The 24007-nt window shown below is 32.0% G+C and overlaps 3 protein-coding genes and 1 pseudogene across 5 annotated transcripts; 2 read left to right on the top strand and 2 right to left on the bottom strand.

The window, feature by feature from the left end:
- Window positions 1-859: 859 nt before the first annotated feature.
- LOC121209741 (mitogen-activated protein kinase 7-like) lies at window positions 860-4381 on the bottom strand (annotated as a pseudogene).
- A 5984-nt stretch (window positions 4382-10365) lies between these two features.
- LOC107936552 (transcription factor bHLH110) lies at window positions 10366-12255 on the top strand. Its single transcript, XM_016869303.2, has 6 exons — window positions 10366-10812; window positions 10908-11451; window positions 11541-11720; window positions 11827-11892; window positions 11977-12036; window positions 12115-12255. Exons 1-6 carry the CDS (start codon window positions 10688-10690, stop codon window positions 12220-12222), a joined length of 1083 nt encoding a protein of 360 aa, XP_016724792.1. The 5' UTR covers window positions 10366-10687; the 3' UTR covers window positions 12223-12255.
- A 124-nt stretch (window positions 12256-12379) lies between these two features.
- On the bottom strand, window positions 12380-16073 carry LOC107936549 (phosphatidylinositol/phosphatidylcholine transfer protein SFH12). 3 transcript variants are annotated; one of them, XM_041081001.1, is made up of 16 exons: window positions 15722-16073; window positions 15577-15629; window positions 15435-15498; window positions 15049-15301; window positions 14867-14966; window positions 14517-14783; window positions 14352-14429; window positions 14173-14274; window positions 14041-14090; window positions 13856-13955; window positions 13680-13775; window positions 13514-13606; window positions 13279-13384; window positions 12824-13206; window positions 12655-12735; window positions 12380-12559 (listed from the first exon to the last, which is right to left on the bottom strand). In XM_041081001.1, the coding sequence occupies exons 4-16, from the start codon at window positions 15258-15260 to the stop codon at window positions 12548-12550; spliced, it is 1680 nt and encodes a 559-aa protein (XP_040936935.1). In that variant the 5' UTR covers window positions 15261-15301; window positions 15435-15498; window positions 15577-15629; window positions 15722-16073; the 3' UTR covers window positions 12380-12547. The 3 variants fall into 3 exon arrangements, with proteins under 3 accessions (XP_040936935.1, XP_040936930.1, XP_016724788.2); XM_041080996.1 differs by lacking the exon at window positions 15435-15498 and having other exon boundaries at window positions 15557-15629; XM_016869299.2 differs by lacking the exon at window positions 15577-15629.
- Window positions 16074-21281: 5208 nt separating this feature from the next.
- Window positions 21282-23651, top strand: LOC107936551 (AAA-ATPase At5g17760). Its single transcript, XM_016869302.2, has 2 exons — window positions 21282-22482; window positions 23028-23651. The coding sequence occupies exons 1-2, from the start codon at window positions 21496-21498 to the stop codon at window positions 23508-23510; spliced, it is 1470 nt and encodes a 489-aa protein (XP_016724791.1). The 5' UTR covers window positions 21282-21495; the 3' UTR covers window positions 23511-23651.
- The last annotated feature ends 356 nt before the right edge of the window (window positions 23652-24007 follow it).

Below are 24007 nucleotides of genomic sequence, written 5' to 3'. Positions count from 1 at the left end.
GCAAACCCTGCAATCATCGAACTGTATGAAAGCACATTCTTTTCTTCCATTGTCTTAAAGACCTTACATGCATCCTCAATGCTCCCACACTTTGCTGATCCCACTACAACACAACGAGTAGGATTAAACCCTAAAATCTCAACAATATCCCGAATCCAGTTAGCATACTTGCAGCACCTAGTGTGCACAAGCAAATCGTTTCAACCCGTCATTTAGCATCCTCCCGAAAAACTCTAATGCCTCTCTAGGCTAGCATTCTAAGCATACCCCGTAACTATCACGGTCCACACCATCATATCCTTCACAGGCGATTCCCCTGCAGATTCCCCAACTTTCGCGTAACCAACAATCAACTCCGTCCAAGAAATCAAATCCCTATCAACAATTCATCAAACACCTTCCTACTACATCCCAAAACCCTAAGTTAACAGACGTTTCAATCAAACCATTCTTAACAAACCAATCAAACCCAAACCCACCAATCAAATAGTCTATCCATGACCCACATCATTAACCGCACCACAAGCTTTAAAAACAGGCAAAACACCTTTGTTTTTTCTTCTCATTTCACTATACACGATGCCTTAACAAGGCCCTGTAATAATATCCACGAATAAGAACAGTACAAAGAAATGGGTTTAGGTTCTTAACCTGATTAAAAACAAACTTAGCATAACTATCCATGGGGATTTCCATCTTAGAGAGGAAACGTTTCAGCTTAGTGAAAACATAGCAGCATTGTAATTGATGTATTTGAAGTAAATGTAACTAAATATATGCATATATTACAAGTTACACTGCCAAATTCTGCCATAAATAAACCAAGCTAATAAAGGTAAACAAAATCTTGGTAAATTGCCAAGTTCCAAGGCATATAACTCTCAATAGTGTTCTTCTAGGTCATACAATAATACCGGTTCCAAAAGCATACTTTAACACAGCCGTAGAACCGAGCATCAATAAAACAATATCATCTAAGCATTTGCAGAAAGAACCTCAGGATGGTAGTGAAGCATCTCGATCCACACCATCTCTCGAATCATGTGTTCTCCATGTTCTCATCTATGTCAAGATTGATCGGTACTTGTGCAGGTGGATTGCGTCTTGGATCATATAATCCTGACATATAAGGATGTAGCAGTGCTTCCATGACAGTATCCTCTTAGACGGATCGAAAACGAGCATCCTTGTAACAAATCTATGGCTAATGGATCCGCATGAGGGTATAAGTGAGAAAAATGGATGCCCTCGAATACGGAAGTGACTTGATATACCTTCTGGCTTTCGGTTATCAATAAATGCAAGATCAGCCTCTTGTTGCTTCCAAGACATTAATGATTAGCTTAAGCTGTTGAGACATCAGTCCGGGAAGATAGGTTTTCGACCAAGAATCTCAGCGAAAATGCATCGACCGACCAAACATCAATGGAAGTACCGTAATTACAAACAGAGTAGAGCTCCGTGCACGGTACAACGAGTGACAACATACTCGGTCATGAATTGTTCGTTGCCTCTACTGGTCGTGCCAGCCCGAAATCGCATATCTTCAAGTCACAATTAGCATTAACAAGGAGGTTCCCGGGTTTCAAGTCTCGATGAAGGATGTTCGCGGAGTGCAGGTACTTCAGCCCTCGTAGTAACTAAAACACGCACCGAAGGTTAGACACAGATATAAGTGCTGAAACACAATATATTAACAACCAAAACGAGAAAATCAAGACGGTGGCCGTGTTTAACGAAGGAATTATGTCGACAACCCGAAAAAGAAATAAAAACCCAAAGCTGTAACACGGGTATAAGCTCAAATTTCATTTTAAAGCTTTTCCGTATATTTAGAAGGTCATACTTTCATACCCTAATCCGGATATGGATATTACTTCAATGAAAATGAAGAGTCCGTACAACATAACCCGTCTTTAATGAATATGTCAATGTATATTCATTGAGCCAGGTTGCTCCATTGTTGTCATCTTGTACTTTAATGAATCCATTTAACAAGTTTCCCACTAGTACAAGTTGTTTATAATGAGCCTAACAACTCATTTAGCCCTTTGAACGTAAATGCAAAATGGGACCATATGAGCATGAAATGTCATCAAACCCCCCCCCCAAAAAAAATTGCCATTTAGACCCTTCAAGTTTTGTGAAATTACAAGTAAATTTAAAGGTAAAATTACTCTTTGGTCCCCTAAATCAATTTTCTAGCTGCGCCAATGAACATAAAAAAGAGAGCTATTTAACACTAATTAGAAACTTTAACGGTATAAAAGCCTTACAAAAAGGGGAATTATATCAATCGTTTCAATCAGTAAGGGAGGGTGGCACTAGGGAGCAGGTAGGGACCTAGGCACCCCAAAATGGAAAATTTCCTTGTAGTCCCTTTAAAATTTTGTAAGATTCTAAACAAGGACAATAGTAAAATTACATTGAACCACACATTTACGCATAGTAAGACTTTAGACTCTAAATCGGCCCCACAAAATGGAAAATTTTCCCAAGTCCCTTTAAAAATTGTAAAATTTTAAACAAGGACGGTAGTAAATTTCATTGAACCACACATTTACAAATAGTAAGACTTAGACCCGAAACAAATGGAAACTTTCCTTACAGTCCCTCTTGAAATTATAAGATTTTAAACAAGAGCAACAGTAAAATTACAATGAACCCCACATTTACACGTAGTAAGACCTAGAATTTAGACCCTAAACCTTAAACTTTAAACCGATCCCTCAAAATGGAAAATTTCCTTGTAGTCCCTTATAATGGTAATACTTTAAACAAGGACAATAGTAAAATTACACCAAGCCATATTTACGCATTGTAAGACTTATAACTTAGACCCTAAACCAGCCCCTCAAAATGGAAAATTTCCTTATTAGTCCCTTTAAAAATTGTACGATTCTAAACAAGGACAATAGTAAAATTACACTGAACACACATTTACACATAGTAAGACTTAGAACTTAGACCCTAATGCCTACACCCTAAACTGGCCCCAAAAATGGAAATTTCCTTAAGAGTCCCTTTAGAAACCATAAGATTTTAAACAAGGACAATCATAAAATTTCATTGAACCACACATTGAGCTAAGGCCAAAGTTCCAAAGTCCTCAACCTCACCATTGAGCTAAGGCCTCTTAAAAAAATTCAAGTGCTTTGCTAACATAGATGACACCAATTTTACTTAAAAAAACACAAAAAAGAGGGGTTAATTTGTTACCTGGAAAATGAAGTACTTGCAATGATCATTAGAAAGAGGTTGAGGAGACTTAATAATCTGATGCAAATCAGTATCCATCAACTCATACACCAAATAAACATCATTAAAACTAGCTCTATGAATAGGCATCATCACATCTTTCAAAGCAATAACATTCTCATGGTGGATATGTCTTAAAAGCTTCAATTCCCTCAATGTTCTCAATGCATCAACACGATTCTCAAACACATTATGTATCTTTTTATGGCTACTTTCTCATTGGTTTCTCTATTGATGGATGAACAAACTATGCCATATGCACCTCTCCCTATTGGTTTGATTGGTACATACTTTGTATCAATCTCAAAAAGGGTTTGCCACATTGAATAGTAATGTTTACCTCTTGGTTTCACCCCATTTGGTGGCTCCACAAGCGTTGCCATATTTTCTCTCTGAAAATTTTCTAGGAAAATGAAAAGAAAAAGATATAGAAAGGGGTTTGGAATCAATTCTTACTTGCACCTTTGATCTTTCATTAAAAAATCGAACTTTTTGGATATCCTTTTCTTCAATCTATCAGAACACTGTAAAATCACAAACTTTCACCTCCATTTCTCTCCCCAAAAACACCCAATTTTCTTTAGTACCCTTTTCTTCAACCTCTAAACCAACTCCAAATTCACAAACACAAACAAAACCCCACTGTAAAAAGAGAAAAAAGAAAGACCCTTTATTTGTGTTCCAAAAATAAAAATTTGGTCTTTAAGCAAAGTTCTTATCTAAAACAAAAGATTTGATTTTGATCTGATTCAAAGTTTACGGTCAGACCAAAGAGAAAAGAAAAAGATATATATAGATAGAGGTGATGTAAAGGGAAAGTGAAGGGGCGATTTCCCTTAAGGTGTAAACGACAACTACGTACTGTTTTGGTCTTTGGGGTCTTAAGAGAGATATGTATATATATAATATTATATCTTCATGGACAACTAATCTTTGAAAAAGAAGGAAAATTTGCAGGTTGGGTTGCTTTGCCACGCACTAACTTGAAAGTTGAAGCTTCTATCTTTATGTTATTTACACTTTCTGCAATTAAGCGGGGAAAAGTAGAAGGCTTTACTTCTTGTTTACAAATACTACAATGAAAATGACAATGGAAGGAACTATATTGGGATTATTCTTTTGGAAGCTTAGAATTTTAGTAATGAAATTTGGTAATTGAGTCTAATGGTGAAAAGGAGTTCAATGCTAAAGAATTGCATAAAATTCTTTGACAGTTACCTTTGATTCCAATATTTAATTTAGTATTTAAATTTAGTTTTTTTTGTACTTTTGGTACTAAAATCGAAACTCAATAAATGATTGAGAAATGTGCTCTAATAAAATAAACATAGTTACTTAATTTGAACAAAAAATTTAGGTACCAAAGTGAACATTAAAACCAAATTCAAGTACTAAATTGAAAGAAAATAATTTTTAAGTAACATATTAAATATTAAAATTAAACTCTGATACCAAATAATATATTAATCCTAAAATTATATCCACCTTCATTTTAAAAAAATATATCATTAAAAATCTCATTACAAGTTTTGATCATATCTAAGGGTGTAGCTAGAGGGGCTGGTAGGGCACCGACCTTTTAAAATGGAAAAATTTTATTTAGATCTTTTTAAAATTTATAAAAAATTAAATAAGTAAAGATAAAATTGTACTTTGGCCTCCTAAAAATGATAAAATTGTGACTTAATCCTTTAAAAAAATATAGATATTAAAATAATGAAATTATATTTTTACTATCGTAAAAATATACAATTTAATTTTGATCTCCACTAATTTTTTTTTGACTTCTAATCATATCTACTCTCCCTCCTCAACCCATAAATAAAAAGATAATGCACTTTTGTGCACTCGAATTTATATTTTCCTATATTAACAATAATATTTATATTAATCAAAGTAAAACTCGATCGACATATTAAAATAGAATTACGTGTTGTAATTTTAAAAAAATATAAGAATTTAATATTAATATAATTATTAAATATCCAAAAATTATTAAAAATAGATAATAACAAATAATAAAAATTACAAATTGATTCAACGAAGGAATAGCTGTCATTTTTGACCACTTAATTCTCACCAGTCACAATGTTTTGAAAATTAAGAAAAAGAAGCTAAAAAATAATTAATTATTTTAATTTTAAAATATATAATTTAAAAATCCAATTTTTCATTCATCAATAACTTCAATTCCCAAGCAAACACGGCGCTGCCGCGTGTACTCACCGTATTAGGCCGGCAGCTGTCTTGCTTTCATTTGCCGGATATTCTAAACTTAAATTTTTAAAAAAAATTACTCAAAAAGAAAATATTGTACAAAATTTGGGCTTTTCTTCAAAACTGATAAAAAATAATTAATTACGAAAATAACGTAGGAGCAAAATCTTATACGAGAATAACCCATTTCTTACAATATCTGTTAGTTTCGTCAGATATAATGGTAGCATAAAAAAAATGATTATTAAAAAAAACACCAATTATCGATTAATGATGAGGGGGTGTCGCCAGTCAGTATAACAACACCAACAGATGCTAGAAAAAAAAGACATTTTCGTACAAAATTTTACTCATGAGTCATTTTCGTTATTAATTGTATTTTTGTGAAAATTTTGTGTGTTGGTGTCGAGAAGACTCACCGATTGTGAATAATTATTTTTTCATATCTAATTATTATTAATAATAATTTAAAAAATACAAGAAGCATATAATATGTAGGTGTGGAGCATATGCCTTTCTATTATTTAAAAATAGATGCATGGCTCATATAAAATGTGGAGGACTTAGGGTGTAATTTTCATATATTTATATTTCAGCAAGGTTTTCCAAGAAAATTGGCATTTTAATTCTTAAATTTAAACCATAGAAGCTGACAAGAATCAAGAAGCTTTGTGGGAAGCTTCGGCCATGACAGCAACTGCAATACCTCAAAATTGCAATATACTTTACATACATGTATACATACACATGTATAAGCGGTGGCGGATTCAGAAATACGAGTAAAGGGAAGGAGTGAAGTCAAAAAAATTTTGAGCAGAATTAAATTATATATTTTTTTGATAGTAAAAGTGTAATTTCATCATTTTAGTATCTTATATCTTTATAGTTTTTAGACAATTAAATCAATTTTTATCATTTTTGGATGTCAAAGTGTAATTTTACCATTATTAATTTAAATTTTTATAAATTATAAAGAACTTAAATGAAAAAAAAAATCATTTTAAGGAACCAGGGCTGTTGCCAAGATCCGCCCTATGTACAAATACATATACATATGCATATACGTGTACATGTATGTAAACATATACTTAATACATAAATATTGCCAATGTTAATAAGTGTTGGGTGTAATGAAAACGCACATTACATTTTCAATGAAAGAATACAAGTTCAAACCGATATTGTTAGAAGAGATAATTACAACCTTTGAATATAGATGGTAAAACGGACATGAAAAATAGAATAAAAAAATAAATATATATTGGAAGCTTAGCTGACAAAAAAAATGCAAAAACAACACATTCTGATGTGGCTGCTGGGATTCGAGCCCAGGTCTCCACGGCCACAACGTGGAATTCTTACCACTAAACTACAGCCAGTTCGTTTTACAGTCTTTGAGAGTAATGCTTTAATAGTAATTTTGAATTAGGTATAATAGAAACACTAAAATTGAAATTTAACCATTTTTAATCTATCATGTAAATAAAAAAATAAAAAACAAAGGAAGAAAAATGGTGGGGTGGTGGGACACTAGTCGATGTTGGAAGGGCATATACACAGATATATATATATGTTAAAAGATTAAAGTATAATGATTAAATCTTAAATTTAGATATAATAGAGGGATCAAAAATAAAATTTAACCATTTTATTTATTATGCAAAAGAAAAATGATGGGATAGTGGGACACTTGTCAATGTACACTAGCTCACACTAACTCTCTATACGTTTTGTATATTTAAAATGTAGTTTATCTATTTTTATTTTCAAGAATTTAGTTTTTTATTTTTTGAATTTTAAAATACGTTTTTAAATTATATATAATCAAATAATAATTTAATTGAAAAGTTAATGATATTAACTATTTGGAATAGTTAATAATATTATAAAAAACATAGAGAACAAATTGTATTAGAAATTAAAGTATAAGAATTAAATTTTAAATTTTAAATTTAAATATAATAAAGAGACTAAAATTGAAATTTAACCATCGAAGTATTTGAGTTTGAAGCTCGAGTGTTTTGGGTGGGTATCAATTCAAGTTTGATCTAAATGAGTTAGAGTGGTTAACTTTTTTAAGATAAAATCAAGTTGAATTAGATTTAAATTCGGATTAATTACAAAGGTGGATAGAGAGTAAAGAAGGATCTTGTCCCCCAATGGAAAATTTTTTATTTAGTCCCTTTGAAAATGAAGAAATTAAAATCTAATATATCATAAATTTACACTTTGGCCAACTTTTTCTAAATACAATTCCTACTAACAGTCTATTCTTGACATTTTTGAGGCCCTAAGCAAAACAATAAAATGAGGTTTTAGGTTCCTTAAAAGTTTGAGAATTTTTTGATAAAAAAAATTTTGAACCTTTAAAAGCTGAAATTTTTTTTGGGGCCCTTTAAAAGTTGGTAACTATTTTTTTTACATTTATAAGTTGGTGACCGCACCTCTAGATGACCCCCAAGGCCGGGCCTGCCTACTAATACTACTATCCAAAACTCCCAAAATCTTGAAGGATAATACATGATTAAACGCGTTACGACCCACACCTTTCTTTTTGCTGTAATAATAATATTGTTAACTAAACTAAAATTCAATCGATAAAAAAAATCATAAGTTAATAAAATTATATTTTGATTTTTCAAAACTTTATAATTTAATTTCCACCCCATTTTTGGGGTTTGGGTCATAATTAAGATGTATAATTTCAATTGTCTTGAATGGGGTAAAAATGAAAGCATGGTCCCTAATACCAGGAATTTTCTGTTCCTGCTAAACAAAAGCCAACATATATTCTTCTAGGATTTATAAACATCCTTGTCTTTTCTTTAAACATCTTTTAGTTCTCCCAACTTTACAGTTTACCCCCCTCTTTTTAAGGATCTTTGCCACTTTCCAGTTTCACCTTCATCATGGTGCTTTTTTCTTTCATTCATAAATTTTGATATTAGTCCTTATACTTTACAAAAATTATAGATTTAGACATTGTTCTTATACTTTAATTTGGTCATTTTAAGTCCTAGTACTTTTCAAATCTTAAAATTTCAGCCCTCGTGTTAAATTCATTAAATTATGTTTTTTTCAAAATATGATGCGGCAAACATATTATCATATGTGTGATGTTATGTCAGCTTATTATCATATGCATCAAGATATAAATTTCAGAATTTAAATTCAATTGAAGAATATGAGCTAAATCTATACATATATGCATATTACGGGATTAATAATTATACTTAATCAAATGCAATTAACTGATATTGTTTTGATCAGTACAAAAATTTCAAAATTCGAAAAGGTACAAGAACTAAAGTTGACCAATTCAAAAAATATAAAGACAAAATTCACAATTTTAGCAAAATATATGGACTAATGATAAAATTTAACCTACATTATTCAACTCAGTACAGAAAGACAAAAAAAGGGTATAAAGTAAAACCCTAAAATATTACAAAATTTTCATTGAAATCCCACAGTATTCTGGTGTATATTATGATCTGCAGAGAAGTGGGAATTAAATGAATTCTTTAAGCATGTATTAGACTACATACAATGACTGTAAAAGTATAATGATATAATACATATATATCCTCTATATGTGTGTGTATATATATATAGTAGCAGAAAGATTATTGTATCTTATGCTCTTAAAACATTATTTTTTTAGCATATAATGGATCCCAACGTGGATTCCAATTGCAGGCCTATGTATTGCAAGTGGATTAGACAGTCTCTAGGACCCCTTTTTCTCACTTTGAATTTAATATTAACATTTAACAAATTTTGCCATCTTGGTATCCCAATTTCATCCAATATTATACAGTTTTTTAGCCCTCACTTACATATATATATATATATATATACACATCATAAAAGTATTATGGTGGTCTTTATATTAAAAGTTAAATCTTATTTTATCATCATACTTAAAAAATGAATAAATTAATACTTATACGTTAGATTAAAAAGCAAACCGATTTCTACTGTTAAAAACTAATATTTATAAGTTAACATAAGGTACACTAGTTTTTAATATTACAAATGGGTGAAATTTTTAATAGAAAAGACAAATTTGCTTTTTGATATCATGTACAAGGACTAGTTTGTTCATTTTTTTACTTCAAAGAGAAAAATACAATCTAACTTTTTGTACAAAAACCTCAATGATATTTTTACCACATATACATATACACATACACATGCATATGAATATGAATATACATATAGTGAAACCATGCATGAACATTGATTTGATGTTGTGGATGATGGAGAACTTCAGCCTGGAAAGGAAAGTAGAAGAGAAAGCAAACAACAAATTTGCAATCTTGCCCATATCTATCTTTTTTTCTCTCTGTGCTAACATTTTGGGTTTTATTATATATTATTATATATATATATATGCATGTATAGGTTTCTTTCTGGTGAAAAAGCATAAGTTTTGTTCAATACCAGCTAGTAGTTTTTAATATTAACCATAAATACAGCCTGCTTATAACCAAAGTCTCGATGTTATTACAGTCAATTACGATGAATATTGGCTATAAATAAACCCGAAAACGACAAAACGACGAGAGTAACATCGTGGTTGCAGCGTGTACTTACAACCGTACCGGAGTCTGGTCACATACATTCATGCATATACAAAGTAAAATAAAAGTACCATTTGTAATGGATGTGCAATCAAGTACAAAGATTGTAGCTATAAACTACTAAAGCATATTCATACATACATATATATATGTATCGTTCAAAAAGAAAAAATATATATAGTAAAAAGTAGAACTTTATTATATACTTGGCCTGCACTGGTGAAATGGTGGCTAATGATTTTTAACTTTAGAATGATAACCCTACAATATGCCTATATATATATTGTATAATATAAGGTCTTAAAAGAGCTCTTTCAAATAGAATTTTCCTCTTTCAGAGTTTAGTCCCTTCCTTTGAGTATCTCACTGCAATCTCATCCATGTGATGGTGAAGACAAAAATAGAAGCTTAAAATCCAATATTACATACACTACATATATATATATAACAGCTATAGGGTACTTCACCAGCAAGCTAAAGCTGCTTAAAGTTCCTTGTGCAACCTCAAGTGAATGAGAGTTTTTGCAGTTGCAGGGAAGGGAAAATCGAGGGAGCAAGCAAAGCAGCTGAAAGGCTAAACCGATTTACCGAAACTTACTTTCCAGTGACAAGTTTTTGAAGCCACTATGGAGTATACAAATCTCCATTCTCAATCTAAGGTTGAAGAACAGTATGTTAAGTATACTTCTCTATTAACTCAAACTGGCCATCGAGTATCCACCGTGGATGAATGGAAGCCCGACCTGTTACCGTAAGTACTAAACTACCTCGAAAAATTATATGTAATATGTTCATATGGTTAGTATCATGTTTAGTTGTACAAACTCGTTACTTTTTTTCATGCAGGAATATTGGTAGCAGATACCATAGGAATCCGGTTCAAACCTTCCTGAAATCGAAGGATCTATGGCCCTCGATGAATGAGGATAGTTCCTTCAACCAACAATCTGCTGCCAATGAGTTCCTACTGGCGAATATCAAAGATGAGATGTCGGATTCGTTCCCCAAACTGAGTGAGATGATGTACTGCAACACTAGCACAGAGGACTCATATTTACTATCTAAAAAACCGGAATCAGGTGGTCAAGATCTAGGAGGAAACCTATGGTACAGCAACATGACTGAGCGGCAGCTCTCAACCAGAGACTTGTACACTAATGCTAATGATCACTACATATATGATTTCAATCATATCTTTCCAAGTACAAATATTTCTAACTCGGGTATGTGTTCGACATTGTTTTCGAGCTCGTTGGACTTGAACTTGAAATCATTCGATCTTTTGGCCTCAACATATGGTGGTGGGAGTTGCTGCAATCAAACCAAAAATGCACTTATAGGCCATAATCACAGAACAGAAAGCAATAACAGTCTATCCACAAGCTCAAAAGTATGTGCCTATATATGTACATATATATATCTTATTCAAATTTCCATTGATCACTTTCAAGATTCTTATCTGTTTAATCACCATAAAAGGTATCAATCACAAGCACAAAGAGACCCGTTAGCTTTTCTGATACAAAGGGACCCCATATAGATGCTAAGAAGCACCGGTCCTCGACAGCACGATCCCCATGTCCGACATTAAAGGTTAGAAAAGAGAAACTAGGAGACAGGGTTGCAGCACTTCAAAAGTTAGTGGCACCATTTGGCAAGGTACATCACCTTCCCCACTATGACTATAAAATATATACAAAAAACAAAAAATATTCATTGAACCATACTTATATATATAAGTTTCATGTATGTGAATGACTACCAGACAGATACAGCCTCTGTGTTAACAGAAGCCATTGGATACATACAATTCTTACATGATCAAGTTGAGGTACTTCTTTTTTACCTCTTTGGATCACTTTATAATTTGCTTTTTGGTCCCTGTATAGTTTTTTCACTTCAATTTACATTGCAGACACTGAGTGTACCATTTATGAAATCATCACAAAGCAAGCTTTATAGAACAATGCAAATGGTATGAAATAAATAACAGAGTTGCTACAAAAACAATTATAGAGAATTGAAACTTACAGCTTTTTCTTCTCACCGGCAGGGCTTGAAAGAAGAAGAGCAGAAGCCTGATCTTAGAAGTAGAGGATTATGCCTCGTGCCAGAGTCTTTCGCAGAATATTTTATTAATCGTTGCTTTAATGGCATTTAGAGATATGCAGTTGTACGCTAAAAGATACATTTCTATGCTTCTCTTTATAGAACATTGAAATATGAAGCTCCAGAGATATTATAGATAATTTGAATGCATTCATTTCCTTCAAATAATAGTATGTATATATATAAATGTATGCATGTACATTGATATATAACAGATCAATTTAAATCATGTATATATAATCAAAACTTTTTTACATTGCACATTCTATGAATGGAAATGTTAAGACTAGAGTGCACTTTGTGGGTTTGCCTTATAAACCGAACTGCTCCACCACCAGTTTTCCAAGCATCTGTTAGTGTTCGGCTTTTTTGTTTCTTCACCAGAAGTACTGAAAATATGAGAAAATCGAATATCAGACTCAAATGCATAACTTTCATGTGAATAATATTGTTCATAAGAGCTATGGAACTCTTTATAGCTTACCAAAACCCTCCTTTTCCTCTTCTTCTTTTTCTCAATATATGCCAAGAGCTCCTGCTGTTGAGCAACTGCGTCTTCGAGAGCCTAACAAAGCACGGGAATGACAATGTCGATCACTTTGATATGGAATACTATTGAAAACCAAAGCTTTATCAAAACCAGCAATGTTTACCTTCTTAGTTGCCATAAGCTCTTGCTCCAAGGCATCGGCTCGGTTTACTGCAGAATTCAACAATTCCTCCTTCTCAGGGGGCATCATTGTAGGTTGTGTGTTCATAACGGTTATTCTCTCTTCCAACTCGGCTATACGTTTCATGACTGTCATCATCTCAGCAGGTGAGATGGATGCCGGTGTCGGTAAGTTAGCAGCTGAAGGTTCTTGGTTCTTAACCCCCGTTCCAACACGATTAACAGCATTCGAGTCATCACTGACTTTCTGTGACATGGTGCGTGTCACTTTCATCATGGTAGCAATGCCCATAACGAAGGTCATTACACCGGTGAATATCGGAGAACTGAAACCATCGGGATCCTTGTGTTGCATAGGATAAACATCTGCCTTTGCAACAATGGAAACCTTAGCAGCTATTACGATTCAAAGTGTGTGCAAGTAAATATTCAATTTACCTTTCGGTCGTACAGGAACTTTCTCGTTGTGCACACCAGTTTTCAGAGCTAAACTCACAGTTCTATCAGCCATTGGCATAAATTTCTTGTTTTGGCTTGTTTGGACCTGTGAGATTTATCAGAACAAAGAAAAACCAAGGGAAAAATTGTAACTTTTAACGCAAGAAACGAACTTTTTGGTACTACTAGATGCTATTATTGACAACATCGATCAAAGGAAGGCTGCTATACTTACATTTTCATAAACGGGAGAGAGTTTTGGGGAAATGTTCTGTTTGTTTCCTGCATCTGGGACTGCCTCAGCTTCGGAGATGCTAGCTTGGTTTGACTGTGAAACAAACTACGAATTCAATCAATGAAAAAAAATGGAAATAAAGCCGATGTGTTAAGCAAAAAAGAACCTCTGAGACCATGGCCTCATCATTGTAAACCGTCTTGTCTTCAGCACTTTGAGGCCGAGATTTTTTCGTGCATTTATGTTCACCGTTTTGAACCATCTGCAAGTGGAAGAATTGGTTAAGCGCTACCGAAGAGCAACTATACAGAATATTGAAGCCAAAAGACAGTTCGGGTTCACCTTCAAGATCTCCGGGTCCTTCCATGGACCCTTATCAGAAACCATGCAGCCTCCTTGATCAGCACAGGTGCAAGTACCTCCCAAAAACTCCGGTAACTCACTGATATAAAGCCACATGCAAAATGAAAATGTTCGATCACAATGCAAAAGAGGCAAACTAAGCTCATGTGGTCAAAACTACTTACCTTTCATCAATTATTTCAAGCAACTTGCTTTGAAATTTGGTTCCAAGAACCTGATACACGATAAATATTTATCGATTAACCTTTTATGCAATAAAAGGAGAAAACTCAACACGAGGAACCTGATATACTTACATTAATCTTGGATGTGGTCTTAGGATCAAGGAAAGACTTAACAGAGTTCCACAACATTCTAAATCCTGAACCAGCATTAATAATGAACATCCGGTTCAATGTCTGCAAAAAGAAAAGACCCAACATCATACAAAGTTAAAAAATCAAAACTGAGACAAAAGTTGAGCGTAAACAGGTACCTCGGGATAATTGTCACCATCAGTCTTTTGAAGAAGAGTGATGAGTTCCCTTGCAGCTTTGGTGAAGCTTTTAAGACCCTGAATGTTAAAACACGAAATTAAACCATGCTGCATTCTCATACGTTATCTATATGTATATATACATATATATTACCATTCACTTACCACTCCTTGTACATCCAAGATGGTGGTGCTTTGATCAATGTGCTTCTTGGCAGCAATAGAACAAGCTGGGAACTTAGTATTGAACGTTTTCTCAAACTCTTGTACATGGTATTGGATATACCGGTCCATAGTCGTAACTTGCATGAGCTTATTAGCATCTACTAAGCCTATTCTCTCTATATATACTGGTCGTCCATCTTTATCTACTCCATGGTACCCTTGTGGATAATATTTCAACACATCCTCACGCTCCTTGAACTCAAAATCCTTAAACCGAAAAAAAAAAACAAAAATGCAACTCAGTTACAAAGATTCATTTTGTTTTATGCCTTTTCTAGATAAGATTTTACCTCCAAAATTGTGTCGGTACCGAATTCCTTCCTCCATTGAAGCATATCACTCCACATTTGCTTTGTTTTATCAATATCAAACTTTCTAGCCTTCAAGAACCTTCATAAACACACATTTTAGAGCTTAACACAACAACAACATTGTCCTAAAAAGAACAAAACAAGATGGAAAACAAAACAACCTTAGCAACTTGTGATAATCGTCGTGTTTTTCAGGCAATAGTTCTTCCAATATAAGCGCTTGTCGCAAGGCATCGACGGCCTGCAACTCATCGGCATTGTGCTTGTCTTTGATCTCGATAGACATTACTTTACTACTCCTCCTACCTTTCTTTGAAAATGAATTCCTAAACTTACTTGAAGCACTAAGTGCAGCTTTTTTCAATGAACCCATTGCATTCTTTTTTTCTTCTTCAGATACATCAACATCAAATGCTGTAAAAAAATAAAATAAAAACCCATTATCAAACCCTAAACATTACTTAAACCCCCCACCATGATTCCACAAAAAATTCATGCAAATCACTATAATATAAATAAAATAAAATGAAAGAAAATAAAACAAAACCTCTTTTGGATAATTGGGTTTTCCTTATTTCTTCCAAAAAACATCAAAACATGCAAATGGGATCCTAAAAACAGATAAAAAAAAGGGTAATTAGTGAAATAATAATAATAATAATAAAAGACCTTGGTTTTGAATATCAGACATGATTTGAGGCTGGGCAAATTTTCTTGATAACAATCCCCAGGACTCAAATGTCTGCACAATGATATCATATACAATGTATTATATCATCAAACATTCAAATATTCATATATACATATAATTTTAAAATTTGAAAAACAATGTACCTCTTCAAAGGAGAAAGGGGAAGGTGGATGAGAGGGAGAATAATATAAGAGAAACCCCAAATTTCATCTTTTGCTTCAATGGGTTTTTTTAGGGTGCTTCGAAAATGGTGGGGGAGTCAACCAAACAAGAAATTATAGTAATGCTTTTGTTATTACAATTTTTTCTTGTAATAAAAAGAAAGGAAATGGGTTTGTTGTTGTTTTCTTCGAATTATTTGAGATTTGCTTTTTTGACCAAGTCTTGATTCTTAAAACAACAATAGCTATGGCTTTGAAAAAACATTTTTAAAGAAAATTGAATGCTAAAGGTAAGGCCTTTCCGTTGATTTTTTTCCCCCCGGATTTAACTGAAATTTTCTTTTCTGGGAAAGGGAAAAAAATAAAAACTGAAATTTTCTTTTAAACCAAACGGCATTTTTCCTGTTTTCGCGGCAAAATTGCGTACGGAATTTGGGTTTGGATTTCTGAAGGCCCATATATGCATGTTGGAAAGGCTAATATGGGCTCCTAATGAATTCTTTTAGAAAAGCTATAATGAAAATATTAATCCCTAAACTTTGGATATGTTTGAAGGTTAGTAGCTCCCCTAGTACGGTCCGATTTAGGTTGGGTTTAGACAATAATTTTTATACTTCCCGTAAATTTTATTTAAATGCTAAAAAAGTTTAAAATAAAAAACTTATAAAATAATAACTATTTTTTAAAATTTTTAAATAGTAAAATGGGTTTTTTTTAGCTACCTGACTTGACTCAAAAATAGATTTGGGCTTGAAAAATATTTTGGAACTAAGCCTGAGTCCAATCTGACTCAACCTACGGACACTTCTACTAATGTTTACCTTTTTTTTTTGTCATTTTGACTCTAATTTTCTATTTATTTTGGCCCTTAACCTTCAAATTTTAGTCAAGTTACTTCTTTTTTTTACTGAAAAGTTGATTAAATTGTTAAAATTTTAACGGTACATATGTGATAGCTTGTATGGTAGTTCACGTGTATTTCATTGCTAACATGGATACTTTTTTAAAAATCTTATGAAGTTATTTTTTTTTCCAAATTTTAAAATAAATTTGATGCATTTTTTGAATTTTCATAAAGTACACGTGAATTGCCACGCGAATTGTCATGCTAATGTTGCCAAAATTTTAACAGCTCAGTAAACTTTTTCAAAAAAAACAAACAAACAAATTCACTAAAATTTTAAAGATTAAGGGCCAAAGTGATAAAAAATTAGGATCAAAGTGACAAAAATGATAAAAGTTAGAAGCTAAACTATCATTATGCAAAAAAAAAACTCGTTTTTTATAATATACTTATAACTACTCATAACTCCTTATCAACCCTTAAATAGGAAAATAAACTTGCTTCAACGTGCTCAAAACAGCATCCTCCTATACTGGCAACAATATTCTTATACATTTGAAATATTATTATAAAATATCAATATCTTGTCGTTTGATGTATTTTAAGTAAGATTTGAGTTCGAAACTTATAATGGAAGAAGAGCTTTAGTTTTTAGGGGTGTTGACTCAATTTCAAACTTATAAGATTCAGTGTTATGGATAAAATTATATATATTATTAAAGATATGATTAAATTAGGTAAAAATATTATGGGAGGCCTTATACTAAAAGTTAGGTTGTATTTTGTCTTCTCTACTAAAAAAATGCGAATTAGTCTCTGTACGTTAAATCAAATAATAAATTGGTCATTTTTATTAAAAAATTTCATCCATTTGTACTGTTAAAATCTAATGTACCTGATGAGATAATCAGAAAGTAACACGTGATGTGCCATGTGTACCTCATGCTTATGTACAATGACTGGTTTTTAATAGTAGAAATGTATAATTTTTTAATCGAGTGACCAGTTTTGTTTGTTTTTTTTTTATCTAACTATAGGGGCTAATTCATTTTTTGAATAAAAGAAACAAAATCTAATCCAACTCTTAATATAAATACTATTGATTTTGGCAAGATCTTTTGCTGAAACAAGACCAATCCAAATTCATGATTCTTGTTCAAAAATTCATATTTTCTATTAAATTTTCATGTTTAATTTGTTTTTTATGGGTAAATTACATTTAAGGTAATTAAATTATTAGTAAATTTACGTTTTGGTTGCACAACTTCAAAAAGTTACAAATTGGTCAGTGAATTATTTGAAAGTTTTTATTTAAGTCATTTGGATGTTAAAATCGCTACTGTATGGTCTTCTTTGTTCACACCGCTTGCTCAATCGAAAGCTCTTCCCCTTTTCTTCTACAATTCTTTTTTTTTCATGAAATAGCTTCAAACGTCATGAATTTGCAAACTAAAATCCAAATATCTTTCTTCTCTAATCTCCAACATTGACCGTTGGATAAACTTGGATACTGGGTATATTATTCTACTTGTTGAAAAGTATTGATCTACTGAATCGATCATCGAATCGTTGCTTGAAACTTGCTAGGCAAACTTTAAAAAAAAAATTAACAACTCAATAACTTAAATAAAAACTTTCAAATAATTTAATGACTATTTTATAATATTTTACGATTTAATAACCAAAACATAATCTTATTAGTAGTTTACTTTTTTTTTCTTTGTTTTATCTATATACCTAAACATAAATCCTTTGTTGACACGTGATAAATCCTTTGTTGACACGTGAGTCACCTTTCAATATATATATTTTTCCATTATATAGGAAAATGGTAAATTTGTAGTTTTGGTGGCTATACTAATATATAATCACGTGGGTTACCTTTTTCATTCTTGCATTATATATGAAAATGATAAAATTTCAATTTTGATCCCTATATTATATTCAAATTTAAGATTATACAACAATGGTCAAATTTTAATTTTGGTCTCTATCCTATACTCCAATTTAAGATTTGATCCTTATACTTTAACTTTTTTGACAAAAGTCGGTACATAAACTTTTACAATATCCTTGATTAGCCCAAATACTTTATTTCGTTTAACGTATTTTTTTTTAATTTCAAAATGTTATACCGGTGAATTTAACAAAAGAATTTTATGGTGTTAACAATTGGATTTGAATTTTTAAATTCGAAAATAGAGGGACTAAATTTTTTAAAATAAAAATATGAAGACCAAATTTCAAATGTACAATAAGTACAATAACTGGAAGTATATTTTAATCTTCAAATATTTACTCTATAATTTAGCCCCAAAAATAATTGATCCAACGTGATAGGAACTGTAAAAGTACCATAGAAGCTCTTATACTAAGAGTCAAATTGCATTTTACCCCTTATACTCAAGAATTGAATAAATTAATCATTTTATGTTAAATCAAAAAAACAAATTAATCATTTTTGTAAAAATTTTCATTTATTATTACTGTTAAAAATCGATTTATTGAAATAAAATTAAAGGAAAACAATAATTGTATGATTTAAATATTCTTTTTAAAAAAATTCAATAGAGGAACACTTCAAACGAGAAAGAAGGTAAACTCTTCCAATTCTAGTACCTCTAATTTTATGGTTAAATTTTAGTTTCTACCCTTATATTTAACTCAAATTTGAGATTTAATTTCTATATTTTAATTTTAAAATAAATTGGTACTTCAATTTTTATAATATTATTAGTTAGTCTAAATAATTTATTCTGATTAAAATGCTTATGTGAATTTTTAAAATTATTAGTACCGTTAAAAATTTTCTCTTAAATTTAGGTAAATTACAATGCCATTTATTTTGTTACATAGATATCAACCGGGTATTTCTTTTCTTAATTTTAAAATGTCAACCCAATAAATTTATCAGAAAAACTTTAACGGAATTTACAAATAAACTTAAATTTTAAATTCAAAAAATAAAGAGACTAATTCTCGAAAATAAAAGTATCGATATTGAATTTTAAATATTACATATTATAACATTTAAATTTTTACTCTATAATTTAAAAAATAAATAATTAACCTAAAACGAAACGTGGGTGAAAATAATAGTAACATATATAATAACAAAAGATGATGTGTTGTTGATGAGACATGACTCTTTCCATAAGGAGAACTCCTAGAAATTGACATTTTTAAGTGAATATCTTATATTAGTTTTATTAAGGTGTTTATCAAAATTTTTAGAATTAAACTGGTGGTCAAATTAATTAGACTATCGATTTGATTAAATAAATTATTAAAAATTTATAATAATAAAAAAAATGATTCAGTCATCTAAGATAATTGATTTGTACTGATTCTCAAGTCAATCAGGCTAATTTTTTTTTAACGAACCAATTCTTGATTTAAGTAGGACAATTCAAACAACTATAATACACATGTTAAATATTCATTCGATAATATAATATATGATTTAGATACTAAATTAAAAATTAAAATTAACCACGGGAGTTAGATGAGATAGTAAAAATCTCTTTTATCTTAACCAGTGATCAATGGTTCAATTCTCACTTTAAATATAAGATAATTTTAAAACTCGTGACCAATATTTATACATTCTATAATAAACTTATATAGAAGGTAAAAAATTAATTACCGAACTCATACGGAAAAAATTCTTAAAAAGCCAAAATAGTGACAAAGAGGACACTTACTTTACCTTTCGTGATTTTCTAAAAGGAAAAAAGCTGTGAAAATGAGTCAGCTAAAGTGAATGTGGTTCCACCCCTAGCCTGCCATGCACCCATTTCTTTACACCTATGCATATATACTGCTCTATGCTATAAAGTCATTTGTCTTGGGGATAGGTGTTTCAAATCCTGCACATGGATATATCCCCTTTTTGGCTTTTGCCATCACCCATTTTTCATTCCTCAATAATTAATTATTTCAAAAAGAATCCATTAGCCAAAAAGCAAATATTGGATGTGTAAAGGATTTGACCTAATAACTATTCATAAGTGAGAGATATTTGATTCTAACAAATTTGAGGTAAGTTTTTCTATTTGGGCTTGAGGATGAAGACAATATTGTTAGGTCACTTTTGTTTTTTGTTTGAGGGTTTGACCCCACTCGTTCTCAAATTTAGTAAAGTTTGATATGGCTATTGAATATCGAGACACCTCTATGCATAAGTGATGCTATATTATTGTTTAAGATACGTAAGTTATAGGATTTTGAATGTCTGGGTTCTCTTCCTTATATGCTTTGGGAAGCTTCGTTTGGATTTATTTCAATTTTCAATCCAATTGTGGTGTTGTTTAGATTTATATGCACCATTATTAAGAGTTTGACGCCGCATTGCCACCTATATACTTGGCTCCTAATCCTGTTGTTAAATTATCAAATTTTAAGGGTATTTAAATCTTTTTCCAACTAAAGTCTCGTTTTTTTCATTTAAATCGTGAATATATTATAATATAATATTATTTGTAATTGTACTCGTAAACTTTTTAAACATATTTCTTTATAAAATATATTTATTTAGATTTTTTTTAAATTTAATGAAAAATATATAATTGAAAAATAAAAAGAGTAAAAAAGTATTTAAATAAAAAAATTATTAATTAAAAAACATTGAATAATTTGTTTCCAAGTAAATTCACAAACACACCCCTACACTAAAAAGTCTACATAAATAAAGTTTCCCTCATCAAAAGGAACCTTAAACAAACCCACTTTGTGCAAAGCAAATTTTATGTATGTGAAAATGGAGATGGTGGATTTGTTCTTCTTTTTTTTTTTTCCTTGAACCAGAGGTAACCTTTTAAGGGCTATTTTTAAAAATTTCCCCCAAATATCTTTGAATATCACCATCACTTTGTAACTTGCCTGCAAATTTTTAAATTTTAAATTTTACACCATGTTTTCAAGCAAAGAAATGCCATCACCATCATCATTGTTCTCGGCTTATGCTTCCATGACAGCTTCCATCATGCTATTTCGATCCATGGCGAACGATATCATCCCTTACCCAATCCGAAACTATCTCGTTTCGAGTTTGGGTTACTTGTTCAAGCCACGATCTCAACTGCTCACTTTGGTCATAGAAGAATCCAATGGCATGGTTAGAAATCAAGTTTACGATGCGTCCGAGGTTTACTTATGCACCAAGATAAGTCCCGACACGGAGCGGCTTAAAGTTAGTAAGACCCCAAGAGAAAAGAACCTTACTATAAGGCTCGAGAAAGGCGAGAAAATCATCGATTTGTTCGAGGGTGTTGAGCTTAAATGGAGATTTGTCTGTGCCGAAGCGGAGAAAGGGAATAACCCGAACGATCAAGTCGTTGCGAGAGCCGAGAAACGATCGTTCGAGCTCTGTTTCGATAAAAAATACAAAGGTTTGGTTTTGGGGTCTTATGTGCCTTTTGTATTGGAAAAGGCAAAGGCAATTAGAGATCAACAAAGGGTTTTGAAGATGTATACACTTAGTACGCAAGGTTATATGGGAGTGATGTGGGATTCAATTAATCTCGAACATCCCGCGACATTTGAGACGTTGGCGATGGACCCGAAGTTGAAAAACGACGTTATGGAGGATTTAGATAGATTTGTTAAGAGGAAAGAGTTCTTTAAGAAGGTTGGAAAAGCGTGGAAAAGGGGTTACTTGTTATATGGACCTCCTGGGACCGGGAAATCTAGCTTGGTTGCGGCCATGGCTAATCATTTGAAGTTTGATGTGTATGATCTTCAGCTTGCGAATATAATGGGAGACTCCGACTTAAGACGGTTGCTACTATCAACAGGGAATAGGTCCATACTTGTGATCGAAGACATTGATTGCAGCATCGATTTGCCGGACCGACGGCATGCCCCGGATGGACGAAAACAACCTGAACATCATATACAGGTTTGGCATATTTTAAGTACCATCTAAAACTGATTAGGAATTAAGCATTATTTGAACCATAAAAGCATTGAGTTCCTACTTTTTCACATTGGGAAATTGTACGAAAAGATACTAAAAGTTAAATTGCATTTTACCACTTTAGTCAGAAAATAGTCAAATTATATTTTGCCCATTTTTTTATTAGAAGTTTCATTTATTTCTATCACTAGTCTAACTGATAACTCGCGGCATGTCACGTGTACCTTAGTCTAATATATAGACTAGTTTTTAACAGTAAAAATGGATAAAATTTATAATAAAAAGACTAGTTTGCTTTTTGATATAATATATAAGGACTAATTTTCTCATTTTTTAAGTAGAAGAGATAAAATACAATCTAACTTATAATACAACCACCTCCTTAATACTTTTATTAACTATGACGAATGACAAGTCATTTCCATACATGTCTTTTTTGTCTTGTCCCATGGTTCATTGAACAATTACTTGTTTTGTTGTATCAAAATTATAACCTTGGTACCGCCACCACATGGTTCATTTGGCAGTTGACACTATCAGGGCTGCTCAATTTCATTGATGGATTATGGTCAAGTTGTGGAGATGAGAGGATCATTATATTCACAACTAACCATAAGGACCGGTTAGACCCAGCTCTACTCCGACCGGGCCGAATGGACATGCACGTTCACATGTCCTATTGCAACCCTCAAGGTTTCAAGCTGTTGGCCTCGAATTACTTGGGAATCCACGGCTACCACCACCTTTTCGGCGAGATTGAAAGCTTGTTGCAGGACACCGAGGTCAGTCCCGCACAAGTTGCCGAAGAGTTGATGAAGAGCGAAGATCCCGACATTGCACTCGGAGGACTCGTCAAGCTGCTCAAACGGAAGAAGCTGGAAGATGACGGACCGATTGATAAAGACGGTAAGACAGTCGGAATTCGAGAAGTTAAAAGACAGAAAGTTGAGACCAAGGGTAAGCCAGTTAGGATGAGTAGAAGGAAGGTGAATAGGAGAAGGAACATATGATTACTAGCTATTATATTTTATTTGCATTAAATTGCTGCTTGCATGAGATTTCAGTGCTTTTAGTGAAATGCCACTCTTCTTTTTAGTTGTAAAAATTTAGAATTACAATGGTAATGCAAAAAAATTTTAAAAGGCTTCAAATATATATATAATGCGGCTTCAAAATATCATTTTCTCTTGGCTCAATGAGACCTAAAATTCTAACCATGTTTTTGACCAAAAAGATGTCGTCTCTGTCATCGTTGTTCTCGGCCTACGCTCCCATGGCTACTTCTATTATGCTTTTTCGAATAAAAAACTATCTCTTCACGTATTTGAAAGATTTGTTTAAGCGTCGCTCGAAACTATTCGCTTTGATCATCAATAAAACCAATGGCATGGAGAGAAATTAAGTCTACTATGCATCCGAGGTTTACTTGTGCAACAAGATAAGTCCCGACACCGAGATGCTCAAAATAAGCAAATCCCCAAAAGACAATAACCTCACAATAAAGTTC

Source organism: Gossypium hirsutum, chromosome A02 (assembly GCF_007990345.1).
Source record: "Gossypium hirsutum isolate 1008001.06 chromosome A02, Gossypium_hirsutum_v2.1, whole genome shotgun sequence".
Lineage (NCBI taxonomy): Eukaryota > Viridiplantae > Streptophyta > Magnoliopsida > Malvales > Malvaceae > Gossypium > Gossypium hirsutum.
This window is presented reverse-complemented; position numbering and strand designations above follow the sequence as displayed.

Coding starts and splice junctions, on each gene's coding strand:
- LOC107936552 (XM_016869303.2), top strand. CDS start 10,688: ATGGAGTATACAAATCTCCATTCTCAATCTAAGGTTGAAGAACAGTAT. Junction 10,813..10,907: donor TGGAAGCCCGACCTGTTACC/GTAAGTACTAAA, acceptor TTTTTCATGCAG/GAATATTGGTAGCAGATACC. Junction 11,452..11,540: donor GTCTATCCACAAGCTCAAAA/GTATGTGCCTAT, acceptor TCACCATAAAAG/GTATCAATCACAAGCACAAA.
- LOC107936549 (XM_041080996.1), bottom strand. CDS start 15,578: ATGTCTGATATTCAAAACCAAG. Junction 14,967..15,048: donor GATTATCACAAGTTGCTAAG/GTTGTTTTGTTT, acceptor GTGTTTATGAAG/GTTCTTGAAGGCTAGAAAGT. Junction 13,956..14,040: donor CTTGAAATAATTGATGAAAG/GTAAGTAGTTTT, acceptor GCTTTATATCAG/TGAGTTACCGGAGTTTTTGG.
- LOC107936551 (XM_016869302.2), top strand. CDS start 21,496: ATGTTTTCAAGCAAAGAAATGCCATCACCATCATCATTGTTCTCGGCT. Junction 22,483..23,027: donor AACCTGAACATCATATACAG/GTTTGGCATATT, acceptor TTCATTTGGCAG/TTGACACTATCAGGGCTGCT.